The following is a 24,745-nucleotide window of genomic DNA, read 5'->3' on the forward strand; positions in this document are numbered from 1 at the left end:
TAAATTCATAGTGTATGGCAAAGCTTGGCACATGTTGCAGGAAATGGAAGCCATCTTCAACTGCATTTCTCACCTTAGGGGACAAGAGGTCACATGGGTGATTTGGTGAAAGCAAGAGTATTTTATTTTTATTTTTCTCATTTGCTATTAATGTGTGCAGTCAACCAAAGTATTATGGTCATATTGGAGCTGATGTGATTTATGTTAGTCCTCCCTCCAAGGCCCTTAGTGGTAGGAGATTTGATGGCTCTAAATTCTTGCTAGGTCAATCTTTACACAATTTGAATGGGATTGTTTTTTTGTGTTGGCTTAGTTGGTTTTTGCCTGTACTTCAAGTGTGGTGGCCATGAGTTCAGCCTCGGCTTACTGCATAACAGATATCAGCGACAAACATGACCTTACTGTTGCCTGGGAGTAAGGGATGGGCATAGGTCTACCTGCTGTATTAGCAGCCACTGCCCAGTCCTCCGTGGTCCTAGCTTGGGTGCTTATCATTTGTGTATGTGTTTTATATCTCGGGCATTATGCAACAGTGCAATGACACTTTCCTTGCCTCTGCTGATCATTATCAACCTTTACACCATTCAACAAAGCTATACTATCTGGAAATGAAGAAAAAATTGTATGGGTATGGGTAGAAGATTAACATTGTTACATTTTTAAAAGAATCACTTCCATTTTATTATTTCCTTCATAGAAGAAAGTTGATTCGCATTGTGACCAAAACTATAGGCTTTATATATTTTTAGATTGTTTTTTTTTTACTTCATTCAACATATGCACATTAAGAAATGAAGACCAAATATGTTAGTATCTTAGTACAATTGGTATCTTGCTTATGTTTATTATTTCTTGATGATACTTTCATCGTGTTACTCATGGATGTGCTAGGCTTAATTGGAAACAATTTTCTTCATGCAGAACCACAGCCTTTCTGCGAGACACGGAAAGGTCAGACATCATGTTACGGGTATTACAACCAATTTCTACCCTGACTTTCAACTTGGCCACTAATGCTGCTGTCTTGAATACATGGACACAAACACCATTGGTTTTAGCTGGTCTGTGGGCACCAAGTACACAGGTAAGGTACTGTGATGAATAGAACCTTTGTGCTTAAGTATTCCATTATAAGATTTGTAATCCTTATATTTCAGTAATTTACATTGTGCAGTTGTAGTATTTTTTATACAAATGTTGGTAGGATAGAAAACTTGAAGCCTTTACCCCTCAGACCCAAGAGAAGGGAAGAAAAAATGGCAGTGATTTGTAAACATAGCTAAAATTGTTACTACCGTACTTCCATTTGTTGCTTTTGCATTCCAAGCCCAACCCTTCAAATGAGAATTAAGACTTTGCCATGCCAGATAATGCTAAATGTAATGGCTGGTGTCACAGTAGAGTAACGAAACATTGAAAATTTAAATGGGTTAGGGGGGTTTCCTCTCAGGATTGCAGATTTTATAAGGGGGAAAGGGTGTTCTATGTCTATGTCTTAAGGAATATGAAAAAATTGGTGGAAAATAAATAGGGGGAAGATAATTATGGTGAAGGAGCTGAACATGAGGAAGCAGGATGTTTCTATCACCTTTGTTATTAAATGAGGGAATCAACAACTAGACGCTAAAGTTGTCATACTCACATTAAACAAGAAAGTCTAGAGTAAATTATTGTAGACATGAGTCTTGGAGGAGGAAGTACCAAGAATATATCAATATCATATTTTCATAGTAAGTAAACAAGCTGCAGCAATTAAACGATAATGTAGAAACAAAGCATTCAAAGACTTCACATTTATAAACTAATGTAGGCATAAGATACAGGCAGTCCCTGGTTATCGACAGGTGTTCTGTTCTTGGCAAGTTGCTGATAAGCCCGTTATGGCACCATAAATCACCGATTTTATGGTGCTAGACAAGTGCCATAAAACTGGATCACCATTAACTAAGTCCACCAATAACCGGGGACTGCCGGTACTTATCAGAGAGACAGCCACTTAAAGGAATAGAGGAGTTTGTGTGACTGTAAAATGCCAAGATTCATGGCTGTAATGGCCTAGAAATATTTTAAGAATTAGGAAGTAGTAGAGATTTAGTCTTCCGAGTCTGGAAGATAAAGATGGCTTTGCTTGTGGTAAGAGTTGGAGATGGATTGAAATGCAAAGATGGGGGGAGATGGACAGATGGTGAATGAAGTGATACTATTTGAAGTGGAAAGAAACTTGCCCCGTGAAAAGCCAAGGAGAAAAAGCAGAGATGTGGACTGGGTTAGAAGTAGAGTCCACTAGAGGGGAAACCTGTCATAAAAACATAAATGAATATGATGTATTTCTTTAATCTTTTCGGTCATCCTAAGAAGTTGCAATTTAGTAATGTGAAATTAGTTTTCTCTTGTGTTTTTGTATTTCAAGGGCTTTTTGGATGTTGATTGCACTCATACTCCTGTTTTTAAACCATCACATCATCATTAACATTATTTGGCTTCTCTTTACAGAGGGAGATATTTAATGAGTTCTCTTTATTCAAATGTATTTTATGCACCTTTTACCTTCATTCAAATTTGGTCCACGCCTTCAGTTGTGCTTTCTCCAGTAATTGTCTGAGTCTTCCCACAAATCTTTTTCCTGCTACTTCCTTCCTTATCCACTGCAGGTTTTGAATCCTTTATCTGAAATGCTTGGGACTGGAAATACTTTTTTGGATTTTAGATTTATTTAGATTTTGCAGTATTTATATACATCGGTCTCATTATTATGGCTGCTATGGGTAATTACATTTCTTGTAAAAAAGTTAATCTTGAAAAGTGCCATAAAGAGACTTTCAAAAGCCTTATTTTCCCATCTGTCTCAAAAACCCCTTCTGTTCCAATATGGCCGGCCAAATCTTCAGCATAATCAAAGATCATGATCCCTCTACCTCAGATTCTGATAAACTTAAATGAAGCTTTTGTTTGCCTTCTTTGTGACCCCATTTCTAGAGTGTATTGAGATCACTACACTTCATAAAAGAACTTTAATCTTCATTAACCTTTCATTTTAACTTCCATCTTGAATCACATTTCAACAACTTCCATCTTGAATCACATTTTAACATTTCTTCCATCTTCAATCAAATTTTAATATTTCTTTGTAAAAGTATGGAACTCCAGTGTTTATTGTCTCGTCTTCATTCCATCAGTATTTTATTACTCTGTTACTGTTAATTATCTAGTGCATACAGTATTTAATTTTTTATTTATAACATCTACAAAACATATTTTCTCATTTCCTCGTGGTTTATGCACATACCATTCTTTCCTCACATCATTCAAACTCATTTTGCTAACTTTTGAAATGTTTAGTTTTGAATATTTGAATGGTCCGGAGACAGGGGGACATTTCATTTGTAGCATTAGTAATATTTTGAAGCTATTTATTGAAAAGTTCCACTTGCGGCCACTGACTAATATGTCATTTCCCTTTCCTGTAACCTAGGCACTTATTTTAAGTACTGAAATTTTCACTCGGTAATAGGCCATCCTTTGTCTCCTGTACTTTGTTTGCTCTGGCATTGGTTTCAAGACTTGCTAAGCATTTCTATACAGTAGATGTTTGTGAAGTAAGCTCTGTACTTGGTTGATTCCAGCAGTCTGCAACTCTTGGCTTGAGGATTAGTAGGTCAGGTATGAATGCAGGAAGACTCAGTGAGGGAGGCCCTAAAAAGCATTGAACTAAGGAAGACCATAAGATCTCTTCAACCTTGGGATCAGCAGGGTTGTAAGGTTGTCTGTGTCCCTGCTGCTGCCATCTTGGCATGGCAAGATGTTCTTTAATGTATCTTTGCTTCCTATCCGTCCTGCCCTTTAGACTTGAAGGAGTTGATTTTGTTCATATTTGTAGATATTACATATGCTTCTAATTTCTTGTCATTTCCCCAATGCATCTGATCTGCTTGTCATTCAAGGAATGACTGTGTGAGTAAAAGCAGTATCTTGGCTTATATGAAACTTATGAAAATATCTTTTTATATGTAATAATTGTTGTTATAATTAGTTTGTGGTACTAGTTTTAGCTTAATTTTTATGTGAGGGGCCTATGTTGGGCTAATTTTTAAATGAAGGGCTAGGGTTGGAGTAGGTAAACTTTAGGAAGTTGAAGAACCAAATGTAGAGGGAATGAATATGAAAAGTAAGACATCCAGCAATGCAGGTAGTGACCACAACGAGGTTATGGAAGTTTTAATACTCCCATATCATGTTAGGCTGTATGCCCTTTGCAGGGAATACAAACTAGTGCAAGCACAGTACTTTGGTGGCCATTATAAAACAAATCTTGTAAGAAAAGGTATGGAAATTCAAGAGCATTATAGCAAGTTTCAAAACTTTCTTTAAGAGGTGTTTTCAGTGTACTAATTTTTAAAACTGAATTTGTTCATGAAACTTACCTGTCAGATATATATATAGCTGTATTTTCTGAAGTCCGACAGAATTTTAAAAACTTCCGACACACGCAGTGGTCGGCCAGGTGGTTAGTACCCATTCCCGCCGCTGGGAGGCCGGTATCAGGAACCATTCCCATTTTCTATTCATAATTTTTCTGTCGCCGGTGCTGAAAACACCTGTTTTCAGTACCTCCGTCTTAGGATTTTGGAAACTTCATTGCCGCTAAGTATCATAATTGTCTTTTGATTTATTTACTTGGATTTGTGGGATTTGTGGCTAGGCATACGCTATCTTAAATTGATTTAAATTTGATTCATTTTTGCATATAATATCTGAATCTAGTTAGGCTAGTTTCAGACGGGGTTGTCTGCAAAGATAGGGTGTGGCTACCGAAAGCTTCGGTAGATCCGCACTTGGTATGCATGAGGGGTATGGGTCTTGCTTCTTTGTTGAGATTTGTCATGTAAGGAGTGTGAGACTTTGTCTATTCCGTAAGTAAGACGTATGATTCGTATGTACGCAATTAATCAGTAAACATGTCTAATTCCGTAAGGAAGACGTATGATTCGTATGTACGCAATTAATCAGTAACAAAAGTCAGGGTAGTGAACCTGCTAACCTTCCTGTAGACTTTATTTTGCCTAACCCTGTAGTATGGCCTACGGGCTATGAATATGTCTACGAGAGGTGCTCGCTCTACTTCTTGCTGTGAAGTGCTACTTCTGTAATTGTTACTCCTAACCCTGCAGTGTTGCCTTCGGGCCCTAAGCAGTGTCTGTAATAGGAATTGCCCTTTCTCTGATACTCTTTCGATTCGTAACTTAGAATCGAAAGTGCTTGCTTTAGAGAGTAAAAGTGAAGTGCAGAAGTGCAGTGATACCCCTTGTGTAGTGGAGGGTGCGTCAGATCGGCCTCGTTTCGCCTCTAGGCCGGGACCTCTGCTTGACTCCCAGGACCCGGGGAGGGAGCATGTCGAAAGCCTAAGGAGGGTTACAAGGAACCCCCACCGATCTGGCGTGCCTTCGGCAGTTTCTGATGAAAATCCCCAGACTGCAAAGTGCGTGCGCGTGCACGAATCCTGAAAGATTGCTTCTCGTCCTCCGAAGCGTCCTCCCCATGCAGGGGTTGGAGCTTTCGGAAGGACTCGCGCCCTCTAAATAGAAGCTTTATAGAAGAGGACGCTTCACGTCCTCTCTCTCTCTCTCTCTCGTTATGCGTTTCAGTGTGGAAGTAAAGAAGGTGAACGTCGCCTGAACTCGTGTCCGTCTTTCCACCGAGAAAATAAGTAAAAGAAGTCATAGTAGCAGGAAGCTTTTGAGAGCGGACGCTCGGAGGACTCCAGGCGCGCGCGGGTGCAGGCCAAGCGCGCGCCGTGGACGCCGAGCGCAGCGCGCCAGTGGACGCCGAGCGCGCTCCAGTGGACCGAGACGCGCGCCAGTGGACGCCGAGCGTGCACCAGCGCCCAGGTGTGTCGCCTGGCTGAACGTTTCTGTTGAACTCTTCAAGCTCTTGTTTCAGATTTGGGCCTAAAGAATTTTTACCTCTACCTTCGGTGATACCTTCTACCTCACCTGCAAAAAAGTGAACAGACAACTTCTTCTTCGAAACCCAGCAAGACATCGGGTTTCGTGAATTCAAGAGGTCTCTGTCAATTAATATTGCTTTTCGCATAGGTGGATGGAGTTAAGGAAAGCTCAAGGAAGATCTCGTTTGCTCTACCGCAACCTTTGCCATTCTGCCAATAAATTTAAGTTGCCACTACCGCAGTCAAGACTTTGCGATAAGGCAGTTACGGGTTATGTAAGGCTCGATGTCCTGCACGTCAGGACTCTCGGCAACGTTCAGTAGGATTCTTGCAAAGGCACTCATCAAAAGGACGCTCTTCAGGAAAGCGCAAGACAGGACTTCCTTTGCCATACTGCCAATAAATTTTAAGCTTTAGCAGGCATTAGTTGTGATACGGGAGAGGAAGCTGGTTGGAGAGTTTCTTCCTCTTCCCAGGATAATTTTGCTAAGCTTTTTAGCCCATCTGAAAGGGTTTTTCAGATGATAGATTTTGTTAGTTTCTAGTCGGACTACGCTGCCGAATTGAACATCGTCGTTCTACCTGCCGTAAGCCCAGTTTCTTAACAGATTCTTGCCCCTTCCTCGTTTGAGACGGGAATCGGAAAAATTAAATGCTCGACTTCCTGGATTACGTTTTGTCAATTCAGTGACTTTCCCCCATTGACCATATAATTTCGTTTTGTCAAGTAAGTGGGTATCCCCTCATCATTGACAAAATATCTCTTTGTCCCGTAAATGGGTTAGTTTCTCATTTGACAAACATCTCATTAACTTGATATTGCGTAAGCGAATAAGCTCTTATTGACAAGATTCGGAAGAGCTCTCATTCGTCATTCGCAGACTCGTACAAGAAATAGACTTGTAGACTACGTCAATGAACGCTTATGTCCAATAACATAAGAAGCTTGAGCTGACTGCTTCGATTCTCTTAAGTTTTGTTCATGAAACTTGCCTGTCAGATATGTATGTAGCTGTATTTCCGAATTCAGCTATATATATGTCTGCCAGGTAAGTATGAACAAACTTTATTGTGATATAATTTCATATTTTGCCTTGCGTTATTTTACTTCTGGTTGGTTCAAGTCATATACGCTTGCTGTAGTTACCTCTTCGGATGGCAACCGAGACGTCTATTGTCTATTTTAAGGACATTTAATCGTTACTCCCTGCAGCCTTCCAGGAGTTTCCGATTTATCTTTTACCGTTGTATGGTAGTGTTCTGACGACACAAACGCATCTATATATTTAGCGTTTTTCTGTTTCGCTTAAATATACCAGCTTGAGAGTCTTTCTGCTCAAAAAATAACGGACCTATTTCTTCGTAGAATAGGGTAGCTGGCAACCCAGACATAAAGTTAAGAGACGACGTTCGTAAGCTGCTGGCTGCTGCTGTCACGCTGTGTCTGTCCTCCAGTCCAACCGAGCCAGTAACAGATCGTGCGCTGTAGGTTACGTCTCTCTCTCCTGCGGGATTGACTGACTAACCGTATCTCTGTGCTGACGGTTACGTCTCTCCTGCGGGATTGACTGACTAACTGTATCTCTGTCCTACAATCACGGACTTTAGCCTAAGATTGAGGGGATTTCTTACGTGAATGAATAAACGTTGCATTCGTTTTGCCTTACTATGTTCAACAGAGTTATCTCTTAATCCTTTCGGTGCTCGTTACCGCACGGTATGGAACTACGAGTCTACCGCAACATTGCACTTTTATTTGCTCTCCTGCTTAGGCAAAGCGCAGCCTTATTAGGGAAGTAAGCATACTCGGGGAGGGAATGGATGAGCTTGCTGGGGACCATTTCCTTCCTGAAGAAGTTTGTTTCCCCGAATAGACTGCAATTCAGACCACAGTTTTTTCCTACCGGGAAACTGAAATATTATTCTAGATCTAGGAATGATTCTGAACATCTCTCAGTGCGTCTATCACCTGAGGTGATAGAAAGAAGGTGCCGGACATCTGGATAGGGTTTCAGATGTCCTGGATCTTAATCTGAAAGAAGTAAAAGCGATTCGGTAGTCCCTCCAGTCCTCGAAACGAGTTTTTGGGAACCAGTGGTCCAGATCAACTGATATTCCACAGCTCTCTCATATCTTAAGAAGTATCTTCTCTCGGTCCTTGTTCGAGTTTACGAGAAAGAGCCTATTATAACAACAGGCGTAGAATGTAACGATCCTCTACAGGTTCATTACAGGATTGCAAAAGTCCGTACGAATCGTCTCGATCGACGGCAGCAACTATTCACTTCCGAGTGGAATCTTTCTTTAGAAGTAAGTTGAGAGTTGTGTAGACTTTAGGGACGCCCTTTCATTCTTCTCTTCGATATGGTGAGGACGAAGAGGCTTCTTCTTCTCTGCTCCCTTATTCTCGATCCGGGATCGGTACCATTAAACGCCATCCTATGATATTGAACGGGGATGGATGTTTAGTCTCTTTTCCCCTTTTTCAATCGCTTAGGAAATGTAATAAGAGGATTTATGACGTCACAGGGAGCGACAATGACCGCTGATCGCCCCATGTTGGCCTTCAGGATCCTGGATTCAACCAGAGGTCACTACTTCCTAGTTCACTTTCCAAGGACCTTTTCCGAGAGAGTCTGTCTACTCTAACTCAAAAGGTACCTATAACCTCTCCGCTCTGAGTCTGACTACGTTCAGACTATCGAGATGTTGACAGGAATAAGATTACCGTCTTCCATTTCCGTCTGAAGAATGGGATAAGCTGGCAGTCACAACTATTAAAGAATATGCAAATATGTTGTTGACGGCCTTTGGGCTCAGAGATTTGCGTCTGTCAAACAACAAAGCCCTTCACGATCTTAGAGTTCTGTGGAATCTCGAAACTCGTCTCTCCATCTACTTTTTGTCTCTGGGTTTTCTCGGAGTCAGACACTCGTGTGAGATCAGGCGACATATAGTAGCCCTGAGTTTCTTGTTGACGAAGTCGGTTGCGTTTATACACCCGATGATCGTGTAACATGAGACCAGGTTGGACTGTCAGGCATTCTTCCTTCGGGACTGAATCGCCTTTTTGCTCCTCGCTCCTTTCTCCTGGCACCAGAAGCTCGGAGTCAGGAGTTGATTGTCGCTGACGACGTTGGGTTGCGTTGATACACCCCAAGGTTTGCTTAGATTGAATCGCCCATGGCAGTCCAGACACTCATCCTTCAGCGAAGAATAGTGCCTTATGGTCTTCAGGTACAGCCTTGCTGTCCTTGATTCGTCTTACTGGTCAACTGTCGGTCACCTGACTTTAGTACAGACGGACTGACTGTGCATGTCCAGATCTAAGCTTTCAATATGGAACTTAGACGTAGTCTGAAGTTCTTGATGTCAAAGCATTCGAACCTCTCCTTCCTATTAACTTCTTGCATGTGATCAGGAAGGCCTTCTTCTAACCACCCTAGATACGACAAAGAGGGTTAGTGAAATTTTAAGCCATCGTCACAAGTTTTGGCTTTAGAGAAACATAAGGCGGTGTGCTCTCTAAACCTTGCCGTTGTGGCCTAAGAATGGAAACCCGTTTTGTCCTTGGGCCAGGAGCTTGAAGCAAGGATGGCACAAGTTAGTGGGCAGGAGCCAGAGAGAGTCCTGTGCCCTGTCGGGTCTCTCAAGTTTTATCTACATAAAACTCAAGAAAGTCGAAGTCATTCGGCAATCTGCAGTGTTTCCGAAAAAAGACCAGACTTGCCCATATCGAAGAACACCCTGGCTTTAGTGTTAAGGAGTTCTTTCAAAAATGCTCCTTCATTGTGTTTTGCACAAAGATTTGAAATCTTTTTATCTTGAATGCTCACGAGGTGAGGGCGCGGCCTCGGAAGCATTTCAACAGAGCATGGCACTCAGCAACATCCCGAGTCCCATGTTTTAGCGAAGCAACTCTGTGTTCACTTCACACTCCCTGCGAGATGTGAAGATGGCATATGAGATCTGCTGCTCGCTAGGGCCATACGTGGTCTGGCAGACACAATCTTTCCTGTAGAAAATGGTTAGGAAGAGCTCTTAATTTAGTTGTTGAGTCGCCGACAACGGCGACTTCTTAACTCTTAAGCCTTAGTTAAAACACCTTAACTTTGGCTAGGTTGGTCAGGTGGTGATATATATATATATATATATATCTATATATATAATATATATATATATATATATATATATATATATCTATATATATATATATAGATATATATATATATATATATATATATATATATATATATATATATATATATATATAGATATATATATACTCTTAGCCCTCATGGTATGGTCAATATGGTCTAGTCACGTCGTGGTCTCGCCCCTGTTGACAGATCATCTGGAGTGCACCAGCTATATAGGTCTCTACCTCGCTGGCAACTCTAGTAGCACAAGCAGACTTACGTGGCAGTAACCACGAAGCCAGCTATGCTAACAGGTGGAACCAAGATGTAAATCATCTGCATGCATTTGTTTCCCAAAATCCTTCTATTCTGTCCCTTCCCACCTCCAAAGGTGGGATTCAGCTATATATATATCTGACAGGTAAGTTTCATGAACAAAATGATATTGTTATGATACAATAAAGTTTGTTCATACTTACCTGGCAGATATATATAATCAAGTACCCACCCACCTCCCCTCAGGGGACAGTGGAAATAAAAATTATGAATAGAAAATGGGAATGGTTCCTGATACCCGCCTCCCAGCGGCGGGAATGGGTACTAACCACCTGGCCGACCACTGCGTGTGTCGGAAGTTTTTAAAATTCTGTCGGACTTCAGAAAATACAGCTATATATATATCTGCCAGGTAAGTATGAACAAACTTTATTGTATCATAACAATATCATTTTCTTGGTATATCTTTTGTTTGGAATAAAATTATATAAATATGACTGACACATACAGCATTTACTTTGAAATATGTTTTTAATGATTTGGAATTCACTAGATTGGGAAGTCTTTGTTAATAATTGTGTTGTAGGTAGATTTTACTACTGCTCTTTTCAACATTGGGCAATATCTCAAAGTATTTTGTTCCTACAGTCTGTGGTTGCCGACCCTGTTTTGGCTGCTACTGATGTTGCCAGTACTGTTTATGATCAACCAACAGTTGGGGTAGCTATACCTGTTGTAGAGACTCCAATTTGTGATGAAATGTTCAATATGATCATTGGTGGCACTCCTGAAACAAGTTTTATTAAAGATTCAGTGGAGAGGCAGAGCTCAGTTGAAGTTAAGGACAATAAAAAATCTACGAAGCATGACCAGAAAGATGTAAACAGCAGTGACAACAAATTTGTGAATAAAGAGGATGGTAACATTCCTAGTCCCACTTGTGAGAATGTAGAATCTCCTGATATACAAGAGATTAGTGCTCTGACAGAGAGTGCAGAACATGCTCAGACAGAACTTGCTAAAACTGATGAAGACCAAGAAAGTTCTGTAGAAAATTCTGTGGCTGATTCCTACAGGCGTGGCTGGAGTGTGGACTCTGCTCAAAGTTTATATCAGTCGGGTCCTGCATTTGCAAAAATTATTTCAGAACTGGACACTAACAATCCATTTTCTTACTTGTGTAATGATACAACAGAAAGTAACCAAACCGTTTTATCATCAGATTCAACACCAAGTCAAGAGGTAAGGTCAATACTTTATTGTAAGCATAAAATCATTAATGCCTGAAAAACAAAAATAACCATTTTTCTTGGTGGTACAGTACTTATAGTGACAATATAATATGAAATACTGTACTAGTTGTTGCTTCATATTTTACAGTTGCACTAAAATATGTGTTTATGTACTTAAACAATTGGAAATTTTGTCTACTCTTAAATTTTATCATGCACTGTGTATTGGTTTCCCATTTCAGTCATCCAGGTCAGATGAAGCAGAGAAACTAAATTATGAGGTAGTTCCACAGCAACCAGTTTCCAAGGAGGTGAGCTTATGAATTAGATGTTGAATATTGAGCACAGTTATAATTGAAGGTTGGTACATTTAAAAAAAAATGGAAAGTTTAGAAAGTATCTTATGAAGATTGTATGTGTATAGATGCTGAAACCCAGTGTTTTAGAAGGCTTTAAATATACAACATTTCAATGGAAGAAGGCAATAGTAGTGCTTGGTTTAAGAGTGTGAGAAGAGTTTTAATATTAAGATATTTTTAAATATTGTAGAATGTTAGGATGTTGTATATGCTAAAATGAGTGCAGTAGAAGCTTTAGAACAGATTCATGATGAGTTTCTTCACAGTCTTCTGATTCAGTTCATTATCTATGAATGTATTACTTTTAGCTGTAAAATGAAGCTGTTTAGAAACCTTGCTTTTTCACCAAATATAATTATACATCATATCTAAATATCACTTTTGTCCTTGGTCAGATCTTATACATCTTGGTTATAGTATTCTTTTTATAGTTTACGATTTTTTTGCACTCGTGTGATTTTACTGGAACAGATGTTTAAAGACCACCTCCTGATGTACGCTGAGCAGCATTACATTACATTATGGGAAAGCTATCTAAGTTTGCTTGTGCTGAATGTGTTAGGGGCACGGGAATCATGGAAAGCCGTCTAAAAACATAAATGTCCATGGGACTTCTGGGCTGGATAGATATGAAACAAACCACAGGCTTAGTTAAAAAAAACCGGCTTGTGGGGATGAGAGCAAAGCAAAAGTCAACTCTCCAAGGCAGTTAAAGAAAGACTGGTGTGTCATGAGGTTCGAAGCCCTGTCGGTGACTAGCATCCACCTCGTATATGCATGAGTTGCCAGATGCCACAGATTCCTTGCTTTACAATCTTCTGTTGTTTTGACCAGTTTCCAGCTGGCACTAGAAGATTATCCTATTGGTGAGACCTCAGGTTTGTTAGCTATGAAAAATACAAATTGATTAAAAGTTTGTAATTTTTAATCAGTTATTTATTCACGAGTATAAGGCAATGGAGTTTACTACTGTTTAAAATTTTAGTACTGTTACAGGTGTCTTATTTTCAGTTATGCTGAGGGTTCAAGTTATGGCCTGAAAGTGGCTTATATCTGGGAAACAGAAATTACTGGAATTTCTTGTAATGAGTTTTAAGAATTTGAACTTGTTTGTAAAAGCCGAGTTTCATATAATTTGGGATAATGCTGGTTATATTTCAGGATATGGATCGTCTCTTACCGCTTCTAACTAGGCTGACAACAGAGGAAGGCCTTGACTCCCAAGTGTATCAGTGTTACGAATGCAAATCCTATATAGGAATGATATATGGAAAGCCAAGGTAGGAAAAATACTTGCTCTATGGAAAACACTATTTTGGTATTTTAATCAAAACCACTATTTTTTTATAAGCTATATTTTGCAACAGCTCCATTCATAATTTTCTGACTCCTTGATTCTTTTTTTTTTTCTCTGCCTTGCTACAAACGGGGAAAATGCTTTGAATATCTTGCAAAAAGCTAGATTTGTTAGAATTGGATGATGGGTATAGATGGCTATTATTCATAAACATTGTGAGCATTGTGTAAGCTGTGAGTTGAGAATTTCTTAATGTTATATCTTATAATGGTCCATGATTTTGTCTGCAGCATTTTATGATACCCTTGTTTTATGTCAGTGAGCTATATTTACCTAATTGTATTTTTCAAAGCTTTCTTTACATTTGTGTTTATTTAGACTTAGGTTTGATATGAAACTACGAGATATATCAGAGTGTCTTTTTAGATTCCAAGGCCTTACAGAAGAACAGATATTCAGATAAAAGGCCATGGTTGGATCTATAGGAAAATTGAAATAAGTAAAAGAACATTTATGTATACGTAGTACAGTGGTCCCCCCGTATTCGTGGGGGATGCGTACCAGACCCCCCCGTGAATAGTTAGAACGCGCTAATGTTTGGAACCCCTATAAAAACGCTAAAAACAGCCTATTTTGATAGTTAAAACTCAGGAAAAACCACTAAAAATGTTCATACTTGGTTTTTTTAATAGTTTTATCACAAAAAGTGCATTTTATGATGAAATTGATAAAAAACCATGAATTTGTGGATATTTCTCAAAGAAAAATACCGCTAATGTGCGAATTTCCCGTGAATAATGCAGGGAAACATTCCTGAGAGAAATCCACGAATGTGTGAGTCCGCAAATCCGGAGAACGCGAATACGGGGGGCCCACTGTAATATGTAAAAGTTATCAGAGGAAACTACTGAATAATAATAGAATAAAGTATCACAATAATAATTTGATTATGTTGATGATAAAGTGTATGATTTACAGAATGGTTTCCCACAAAATAGGATTTAGAAAGGAGCAGTTGTAGGTTGAAGTAGTAGCTACGTAGGTGCTACTAAACCAGACATATTTCAAAACCAAATATAAGAAAAGAAGCAACTTATTACTGAGTCCTAAAGTCTGGATATGCATATATTATTTTCCAGACTGCTTTCCATTTTATGTGCAAGTGCTGCTTGTGTATAGTGCCTTTGATCATGCTATATATTCTTCTTACATCCTCTTTCCAAAATACTTTAGGTGTCAGCCTTTTCCTTGACATTTCCTTGCTATTATATTAGAGTACACCAGACTTGGCTGCTGTTCTGTATTCAGTCAGGACCGTGCATAATGGATTTCTTGCTTACTAGATTTTCATTCTTGACATAAAACCTGGAAAGTCTGGTAGGTCTTCAATTAAATAACAGTGCGAATGTCATGATAACATTATTTCACTTTAAGGGAGCTGTGGATGTTTCGTGGTACAGTTTTTGCACTTTTTATTTGCCATCCATGTAAATTTAGGTAGTAGTGGACATTGTAATAAGTTACAGTGTGAACTATTGATATTCTCACGGTGTTTAGGAAAAATTCTTTATTTAGTAATTTTAATTTTCCAAACCTCTGGTTGCTTGAGATATCTGGATAACTTGATTCTGGGTATGAGGGATCATACCTGAATATAGTCACTTGGTTTCACAGTTTTCCACACGTGTGTGTGACTGTCATTGCTGTGCATCTTGGGACATCCAATGGAAGCATCAACTGGCACTATATTTTATAATGGGATAGTCTTGGTTTCCCTGTGAAATATTTTGTGACAAAAAACTTACTTTTGTTTTGTTTGAATACATTTCACCTAAATTCTTTGTTTCCAATAAACTACATTAGATATGCAGTCTACTTTAGTAGGCTTTATGGTGGATGATTCCCCAGCTGTAGGCCATCCTGTGTTTAAATCATATTCTTATCTTGTTTAAGGTAGGCTAAGCTGTGCTGTGGTGTTCAATAGGTCTGATATTTTGTCCACTTACGGTTGATATTCTTGGAATGTAACCCAGTTGTGTTATTTACCCATGAACTATCTTGAAATGTCTTTTGCAGAGTTTGTAATTTTGACAAGAGGTACTATTGTTATGAATGTCATGAAGATGAGGTAGCTATTATACCTGCACGTCTTGTTCACAATTGGGATCTCAGCACTTATCCAGTCTGCAAGAAAAATTCTCAGTGGTTAACTGCCATTCACCATCAACCTCTGATTGATCTACGAACTGTGAACCCAAAATTATATTGTCATGTTGATGATCTTGCTGAAATGCAGGTGAGAAAATTTCTCTTGATTTATTAGTCAAGTACAATCCCTGCCCTTTGCTGTAGGATGAAATGAATGCTTTTAACTGTCCCACCCTCTAATGAGTTCACCTCTTACAAGATCGGCTAGTTCTTCCTACAAATTTTGTCAAGTCTGCTCCCTCGTACTAAACTTAATTTAAACTTTCAACTTTATTTTTCATTTTTTTTTTTACTTGTCATAATTTGTCACAGACTGCAAATCTGTGGGTTATCAGGATATATTCCATTCCATGCTAAATCTCAGTGCAGTGCCATAGGTCTTTAGAAGTCAGCCAGTAGAGTTTTATTGTAAAGTAAGGCTGCATCTTAAAAGATGTTTTACTGTCTTCTGATTACTTTCAAATCTCTTATTGGTAAAAGATCCTTCTTTGGAAGATTTAAAGTGTGACTAACAGATTAATTATGTGCCCAGTTTAATGTTTAGTATGCTAATGAATTAAATCTAGCATCCTTTAGTACAGGCAGTGCTAAATACCTCTGTGTTATTTTCAAGAACTACAAGGATGTTCATTTCTCTGTAAGCAGAAGATACCGTGTTAGATTGTTTGAATTAGTGCTCAAGGGTGAACATAGCCAGTTTTGCAGGTGCAACCTCAAATGGGACAAAAAGCTAAAAAAATTCTTGTGGGGTTTGTTTAACTTTGGATAAATAAAAATAATTATATTCTGGATTCAAGTGACGCCTTAGTTGTTGAGAGATTAAGGTGCAAATATTCAAGGTGAGTATAGCAAAGACCAACTACCCTTGCAACTAAGCCCCGTCTACTGAATATGTCACGACCATTCCTTAAAGCTGATTGGTTGGAAAAAGTTTTGAAAAGTTGCTTAATCTGTGGGTTTTTCATCTTCATTTATTTAGCAATGGTTGCTTTACCTAACTAAAATATGTTGTGCTGATAAAAAAAGATGAAATTATATTATCCCCTGAAATAAGATCATAATACACATATCCCTAAAAATAGTAAAAAACAGGAAAATATTGAAGTCAGAAGTGTTCTGCATTGCTGCAATGTTGTGTTTTGTGACTGATGTTCCCCTGAATACAGATGTGACACAGGGAATGTCTGCGTTTGAATCTGTGCACTTGAATCACTGGACAATGGTAATTACCGTCTGATATTGTCAAGCGTGTTCACCATTCTAAATTTAAACACAGACTATCCCAGAGATATGAAGACTTGTATTTCATATTGATTTCAGGAAATTTTACATCATTTGCATAGTCTTAAAATTGATTTCGTTGGAATCGTGTACACATTAGGAGGGATGACGAAGCAGTGGCTGCACTTTACAAAACCAGAATATTTCTTTGTTTTAAAAAGAGTTACAGTATGATAGGCTGTACACGGCATGTTGGATATAAATTGCTGTAAATTTTCTTAAGGACATTATCTCCTTTCAAAATAATATCATAAAAAGTGACGTAGACCTATAAGGTCTTATGTAGTTTTGTTGGTTTACACAGCTGATGATGTCTGGATTATAGGCCTATCTTATGTTCAGCTGTTTCATTGTGCTACTTGTAAATGTACGTATATATATTCAATATGGTTTACAGATAGCATTTTGGTATTTGTGTATAAGGCTGAGACAGTCCTAAAATTTATCTGTGTGTGCCATCGGCTATGTGCCCACAAGTTTCACTTTTATTCTCTGTGGTGTAAGTGGCATTACAGTTACTATGGCGATCCGCACATGTTTGTGAATGTGCTCTTGCTTATATGAGTACATTATATATCATAGAGTTGAAACTACTATGTTAATCAGAAGCTACTCTATTTCAACACATAGAGGTAGAAAACTATTTGCAATAAGAAATTGATGTGTAGGCCATGCCCTGTCAGTCTCAAAATATAAGAATTTTATGTGTAGGCCTATGCCCTGACATTGCTTCAGAATATAAGAATTTGATGTGGAGGCCTATGCCCTATCATGCTTCTAAATATGAGAAATTGACAAGTAGGCCTATGTCCTGTCATTGCCTCAAAATATAAGAATTTGATTGTAGGCCTATGCCCTGGCTCTGCCTCTCTGCCTCAAAATGTAAGAATTTGATTGTAGGCCTATGCCCTGCCAATGCATCAAAATATAAGAAATCAACAAGTAGACCTCTTGTGTAGGTCTAATATCTCAATGATATTTGACACACATGATTAGGATGAAATAATACTCTTAACATTGGAACTGGCTATATAAGTCCATGCTCCATTTCAGTCAATGTGGTCTGTGTTGGATCGCTTATGCAGGCCAACAACAATTTAAAAAGAAAAAAAAGCAAGATCCTTGTTTATTTAGTCTGCGCATGATGAAAATAAAAGATGCACAACAAAACGAACCAAGATCTTCATAATGCTAGCTATATAACTGTTTATCTTTTATCAGAGATATCAGTGCACACCTCACAACTCTGGGAACTCAAATCGGTGGTGTCATCATTCACTCACGAAACTCAACATTACTGAACGGAGACAAATCCATACTGGTAATCATTTGGACTGTTAACTAGTTTGACGTCATTCCTCTTATGAGAACTAGCCAATCACTGGCATGCAGTGGGAGGGGCTTAGCTACAAACCAAGGTGGACTCTGCTGTAGTTATTTTGTCTTCAAATGGGTATTTCTACTAAGTACAATACATTGCTTTGCTGTATTGTTTTTTTTTATACCATGAGGGTTGAGATTGTTGTCACAGCTGAATGAGTTTTTGTAGACTTATTTTTATAGCAGTATAAAATTTGAGGACAGTTCTTGGCTTTCATGTTGGTATTTAAGTTTATCTAATTATGAAATTTACTAACAAGCAAGATTGAATATATTCATTGTAGTGTGACTGTTTACAATGAAGGAAAGACTTGAAGAATTTATAATGTGATGTAAAGAAAAATTATCAGAACAATAAGCACAACTTCCCTTTGACATAACTTGATTTTTAACAGGAGCCTTGTAAATTTGAGCCACTGTGATGTAATTCAATCTACTTATGTTTGCTTCCATTTTAACCCAATTTTATCTCTTCCAGATGCTACGAACTCAACTCTTGTATGTTCGAGCTTATTTGTTCACTTGTAGATCAGATGCAGGAGATCAGTTGCGCAAGATGTTATGGCCAAGAGATCACATGTATGAGCATGTTCACCTGTACTCAGTATCAGTGAGTTATTTGTCAATTTTTTCATGGTTGGTCTGTTTAGTAATTTCAATGTAAAACGAATAAGAAAGTGTGAAGATCAGATTGACATTAAAGTGAACATGAGAAAACAAGGTGACCCAAGTCAGAATAGGCAATCTGTAGTCAAACCAGAATGACTACGTACATGGCTGTCATTAGCTATGATGCCAGACTTCCTCCTGACTTATAATGTAATAACTCATTCATTTGCTATATCTTTTGGTGTGAACCAGTGGAGGTGTAAAATTTCAGCTCCTTTAATATACAAAGTAATTTTACAGAGTAATCTTAAAGTTTTTAAAAGTTACTGCATAGAAATATACTAGATGTAATTATTTTGTTTTAAATATAAAGTAGTTCAAGGTTAAAGCATCACAAATTGAGAATTGTTGTTCTTAAATGACTACTGAAAACTGGAATATATGGTAAAGTTGAAAAAGTTGGACAACTAAGCAAGAAGTGACAAAAGGGAATGGATGGAAAGTAAAAAGCAGACAGCAGTTCACCTTGGACTAAAGTATCTCTGCAAAGAACCTTGAGTGCCACCTACAGTAGCATGCAATTAAAGACAAAGTAACCAGAAGCTAATTGTACTCATTATACTTTTAATTTGTTTTCTTTAAGAGTGTGCAAAAATGTTAATAATTGTCTTATACAATTACAGGATATGTGTTTGTTAGGACAAGGGCAGCTTGTATCACGCGTGCGACAAGCTGTAACATTTGGGAGAGAACATGTTCACCAGTGTGAAGTTTGCTCGCCTCGAGGTTTTCTTTGTGAACTGTGCTCTGAAAAGGATGTCATTTATCCATTCCAGCTTGGCACGACTTACACTGTAAGTAATTGGAGAGGTTTGTTACTTTGAAACTTGGTTTAAAGAATTTTATTTCAGTTCAGTATAGACTAAAAAATTTTTCGGGCTTGCATCATTGTTGTATAATATCTGGTGAATTGAAGAGTATTTAGTAGAGGCACTTTGGTTCCATACACAACCAGCCCGAGAAGAGTCTACTTAAGACTCAGAGGTCTGGAAAAGCTAAGCCCTATTAATAATAATAATAGGTTCCATACAGACATAATTAACCAGATAATGTGGTCCTTTGTCATTGATCTCTTCCTATCAAGCTACATTTTAAAAACTTTTTCTTGCTTGTGTGTCTCTAGATATGTCCTGAAGGTCCAGCTAGACTATTGTACATCACTGCAATCATCTATGTTCTTGAGTGCATCCAATTTTTCCCATTACATGGGCTAGATGTGATGCATGTTCTCCCTGCTCTCTTCTATCGTATGTGCTTCCTGTGTACCTGCATTTCCATCTACTTTGTGTATTCTTTCCCCACAATATGATGATGATATATTAGTAATAATTAATAATACCACCTCCTTATGAAAGGCATCATTTTCCAGGTAGATCTGTTTTGTACAAAAGTGCTCCTTCGAAGCAAGCATCCATTTTATTTCTTTTAGGATTTTTTAAAATTACCATTAATGTAGAGAATGTGACAACTTTTATCTCAATAAAATAGCATTGTGGTTATAGGTATTAGTAATTATGGTACAGTATTTACCTCAAGTTTGTTAGTAGGGTTAGTTTTTCTCAAAGACTTGTTATTCCATCTGAGAAGACAGCGTGCTCACATATCTTTAGGAGCAGATTTACTGTTCATTCAGTGTTCTAATGATTGTGTCTAACTTCCTTTTAAACTCTTCCATACTGTTGCTGTTTACAACTTATGGTGGCATTTTATTCCATGTGTCACATATCTTGTATGTGAAGAAGTTTCTGCAATGAGATGTGTTTTATCTCTTCAGCTCTAGTTTCCATCCATTATTTCTTGTCTAGTTTTTGTTTAACATAAATAGGTTACTGTCTACTTTTGATATGCCTTTCAGTATTTTGAATGTTTCTCGTTAGTTGTCCTCGCAACCATCGTGTTTCTAAGCCATACGTGATCAGGCTCTTTATTCATCTTTGGTAACCTACTTGCCTGGTGGATGGAATTAACTTTGTGGCTCTTGTTGTACCCCTTTTAATCTATTTATGTCCTTTCTTAGTGTTGGTGACCAAAACTGTACTGCATATTCAAGATGAGGTCTAACTATTGATGTGTAGAGCTGCAGCTCCATTTTCTTGTTTCCGTATTTGAACTGCCTCTTTATGTATCCCACTAGTTTGTGCCTTCTTTTTAGCTATTATGCACTGTTTTGTAGATTTTAGGTCCTTGGTAATAATAACTCCAAGGTATTCTTGTTCTACACTATTTATGTCATTCCCAAGCAGCATGAGGGTTGTTTGTTCCTTTTTGTAACACTTTACACTTTTCCACATTAAGAGGCATTTGCCATCTTTTTTACCACTCTCCTATTTTCTTTAGATCATTTAAACTTTCTACTGTCTCTGGGTCTGCTGCATTTACACTTTGTTTGATGTCATCTGCTAGTTAATCCTTCATCAGTGTCATTAATATAAAGAAAAAACAAGAGCGGGCCAAGGACAGAACCCTGAGGAACTACGCTTGTCACATCTGCCCATTTTGATTCTTCATCGTTCACTACGACTTTGTTTTCTATTAGTTAGCCAGTCTTTGATCCAGTCTGCCGTTTCCTAAAATTTCTAAAGCTCTAACTTTTGTCATTAGTTTCTTGTATAGAACTTTGTCAAAGGCCTTTAGGAAATCAAAATCTAGTATATCTATTGCTCTACTACTTTCGTAAATACCAAGTATGTTATGGAAAAGCTCCAAGAGGTTTGATAGGCAGGATCTGTTTTGTCTGAAGTTGTGTTGACTGTTTAACAACAGGTTGTTTTTACCAATATGGTCCACAATTTAATCTGCAATTATAGACTCAAAAATCTTACAAGGAAGCAACACTAGACAGATTGGTCTATAATTTCCTGGTTCTTCTTTTGGACCTTTTGTGTAAACTGGGGGCACATTACCTAGTTTCCATCCTGTGGGTGCCATTCATTGTTTTGCCATTTTTCTGTAGAGTTTATGTAGGTGAGGAACTATCTCCTGTTAAAAATTTGTAGAAACATTTTTATTATTAATTTTGCAATTCGTACCCTAAATTACTCTTAACCTACCAGGGATGTGAAACTGTAATGGAGGTTGTCCTTGCTCTAAATTTGAATTTACATTGTTAAGGGTCTTGTTGCAGTGAGGGGATTTATTAAATTTCTTTTAGAATTTCAGTGACTTTACAAGGAGTACAGCTTATTGATATGGTACTAGGAATTTCATTAGGGTGTAATGGTGTGTTTCAAGTTAGCACAGCTTGTTCCTCACTTAATGATTATATTGTAAGACATTATGCATATATGCCTGTAGTGACAAAATCTTTTATCTGACACTTGCTCATTCCTGTGTTATGTCTGGCTGTAACAAACTGGGTATCAGGTGAGAGTAATGCAGGCATAGTTGTGTGATGCAGTAAGCTGAATGAGCTGGTGTCATCACTTGGGCCTTTTCTCTCTTGCTGCCATATTAGACATAAGAGTATATTACAAAATACACCATGAGAAAAAGAAAACTTTATTTGCAGTAATAATTATCTCAAAAATATATGAAGAGAAAACTAAAACATTTAGAATTTTGTACATGGTTAACTTACATTTATTTTGTACATGGTTAATTTACATTTAGTACAATAATTGTAAGATGAAATTGATTTCCCATGTTTCAGATCATCATTTTCACATTCTGCTTGTAGATGCATTTTTCTATATTAATTTGTTTTTAATATATTTACAGTAAAGTATTTCTCAATAGTTTCCACTATTGTACAAGTGATAATGTATCAATATTATAAATAATAAGATTGCAAAAGGAGGAGAAGAATAGGGAAATAGTAAAGTAAGAGAAGAATAGGGAAAGAGAAAGTGTGCACTCTGTAATTAATGTAAAAGAACGCCAGTCTTATAAACATTAAAGATTATGGAGACGGACAAAGTTCTATTAAACAAATAATAAAGTGGACCTGATACTGGCTATGTAGTATCTAGATGTACAGGTTGGTGTATGAGAAAATTTATCCACTTGTGCAGGTTATGTTTGCTTGGAAAAGGCTCGTAACTTATCTTTCGTGGCCATAAGCCTTAGTCTAGCCATTATACATCTCTCATGTCTCTTGCTATGTAAATTGTGCATTAGCCAGCATTTAAATTGTGTTGTGGTATTGTATTAATATTATTAGTTTAAATGTATAAGTGGTGCACAGTTAACCACGGTACATCATCCAGAAGCTTATGCTTAAGTGGCACTCTCCCTCCCAGTAGCAGTATGGCCCTATTAGAGACCCAGGATAGTGTTTTTGTTTGAAAAAACGCATGTGCCAGACGGGTAAATAAGATGGGTTGTACTAGTACGTTAGATAGTTGTATGCAACTTTTGTACTAAAACTTGGAAGATGTGAATTTTACACATCATTAGAAGATGATGTAGTTTTGTTTTCTTTCTTTCAGTGTGGAGATTGCTACGGCGTTTATCATGCAATTTGTGCGAGAGGACAGAAAGAATGTCGTCGTTGTTTAAGAAGGCAAGCTCGGAAGGAGTCTGTTGAGGTGCAAAACACAGAGGAAGTGTAACGTTACTTTTTAGTTAATTGTATACTTTTATACAAAATTAGTCAATAGTGTAGTCACTGTAGTGCGTGCAGTGGTTTCTCTTGAAAGTCGTGTGTTTTGATGAAAATACATCTGTATTGATAGGACCTTTCCATAACGATTATCTTTGACTTAATTACTGTACATTATCATAAATGAAGGCTAATGAAACAGTTGGAGGTATCTATATTGTGCTTGAAATTGTTATTGAAATTGTTAAACAGCAATTATGTATTACACTATCTAGTCTCTGAATACAAAGTTAGCCAGGCTGACAAAATATTCACTGTGGTTTACTGAGGGTTCTCATCTTAACTGCACTTTGTAAGAGTGAGTGCAAAGTATCTTAGCTTGTCACTACACTTGGTGCTCCCCTTTTGCAGCTATTTCTCACTAGCTTCATGTAATTTGTACAGTGTTTTGTATAATTTTGTTCTCAAAATTTTGCAAGAAAATTTATACTTCCTAAAGCATAACATTTAAGTTATACAACTCTCGAATTATTGTTTATGCTGTTAAACATTCACAGTAGATGTCTGTAGCTGAAGTTTTAACAGATGTGTGGGGTGCAGATTTAACTTGCTGTGATATAGTCTTTACTACATGACCATTTCATTTACTTAAAATGATAAATTTGCCCTTACAAATTGTGTAAATATTTGCAAGTTATATACCATTAGGTTTCTCTCCACACTAAAGTACAGTAGACTGTTGACTATGTATCTCATCCAGAATTACAATTGAGGATCCTTGGAGGGGTACCAAAGTGTTTTAAGCATGGATAAGTTTTCAGATGTTGATTGGAATCATTTTGTACCTTAGTAAGTAGTGGTAGTGTGAGGAACTGCACATTGTTGATGACTGTGGATGAGCTAATCAACCGTATTGGCAGTCTAGTATCATATTTTGTCTTGAGTGCCTTGTAATATTTTCATAATACTACTGTATTTTTAAGGTTGGTTTATTTTGTCATAAATGTGTTGTTGATGTACACTATACTGAGAATGATTTTGAAGTTATATACGCCTTTTATGTTGTTTATTATATAATAAAGAACTGTAGTAGCTTCCATTGTGGAGTGTAGTATTCCTGTACATGTGATGTATTTTGTACATATGCAAATCCAGTACTGCATATTGTTTGTACATATTTACCTACAGAATATATTTGAGAATAACATTTGCACGGTAAAGCACTATAATTTTTAAGTAGCAGAGACTTTAGTAAGTACACTGTGGAAAAAGTAATCTGCTATGAAGTAATTTGTACCTCGAGCAATGCATAGGACTTAGGAGGGTTAGTTGGCGAGCTTTATGTTGTACTGTATAGGAATGCAACTGGGTGATCCCATCATACAATGGTACAGTACTTTGCAATAATAATGTAAGAGCA

At 37.6% G+C, this 24,745-nt stretch overlaps 1 protein-coding gene across 2 annotated transcripts in view; it reads left to right on the plus strand.

Annotated features, from left to right (window-relative positions):
* Nucleotides 1-24,429, plus strand: part of LOC135209056 (pleckstrin homology domain-containing family M member 1-like) — a 28,540-nt gene extending 4,111 nt beyond the window's left edge. For both annotated transcript variants that reach the window (XM_064241626.1, XM_064241627.1), the window contains 8 exons: nucleotides 922-1,084; nucleotides 11,008-11,601; nucleotides 11,834-11,902; nucleotides 13,112-13,230; nucleotides 15,324-15,543; nucleotides 18,595-18,726; nucleotides 19,409-19,579; nucleotides 23,213-24,429. In XM_064241626.1, the coding sequence (XP_064097696.1) occupies nucleotides 922-1,084; nucleotides 11,008-11,601; nucleotides 11,834-11,902; nucleotides 13,112-13,230; nucleotides 15,324-15,543; nucleotides 18,595-18,726; nucleotides 19,409-19,579; nucleotides 23,213-23,335 (1,591 nt within the window). In that variant the 3' untranslated portion in view covers nucleotides 23,336-24,429. The remainder of the gene's footprint in view (nucleotides 1-921; nucleotides 1,085-11,007; nucleotides 11,602-11,833; nucleotides 11,903-13,111; nucleotides 13,231-15,323; nucleotides 15,544-18,594; nucleotides 18,727-19,408; nucleotides 19,580-23,212) is intronic.
* The last annotated feature ends 316 nt before the right edge of the window (nucleotides 24,430-24,745 follow it).

Source organism: Macrobrachium nipponense, chromosome 37, assembly GCF_015104395.2.
Source record: "Macrobrachium nipponense isolate FS-2020 chromosome 37, ASM1510439v2, whole genome shotgun sequence".
NCBI lineage: Eukaryota > Metazoa > Arthropoda > Malacostraca > Decapoda > Palaemonidae > Macrobrachium > Macrobrachium nipponense.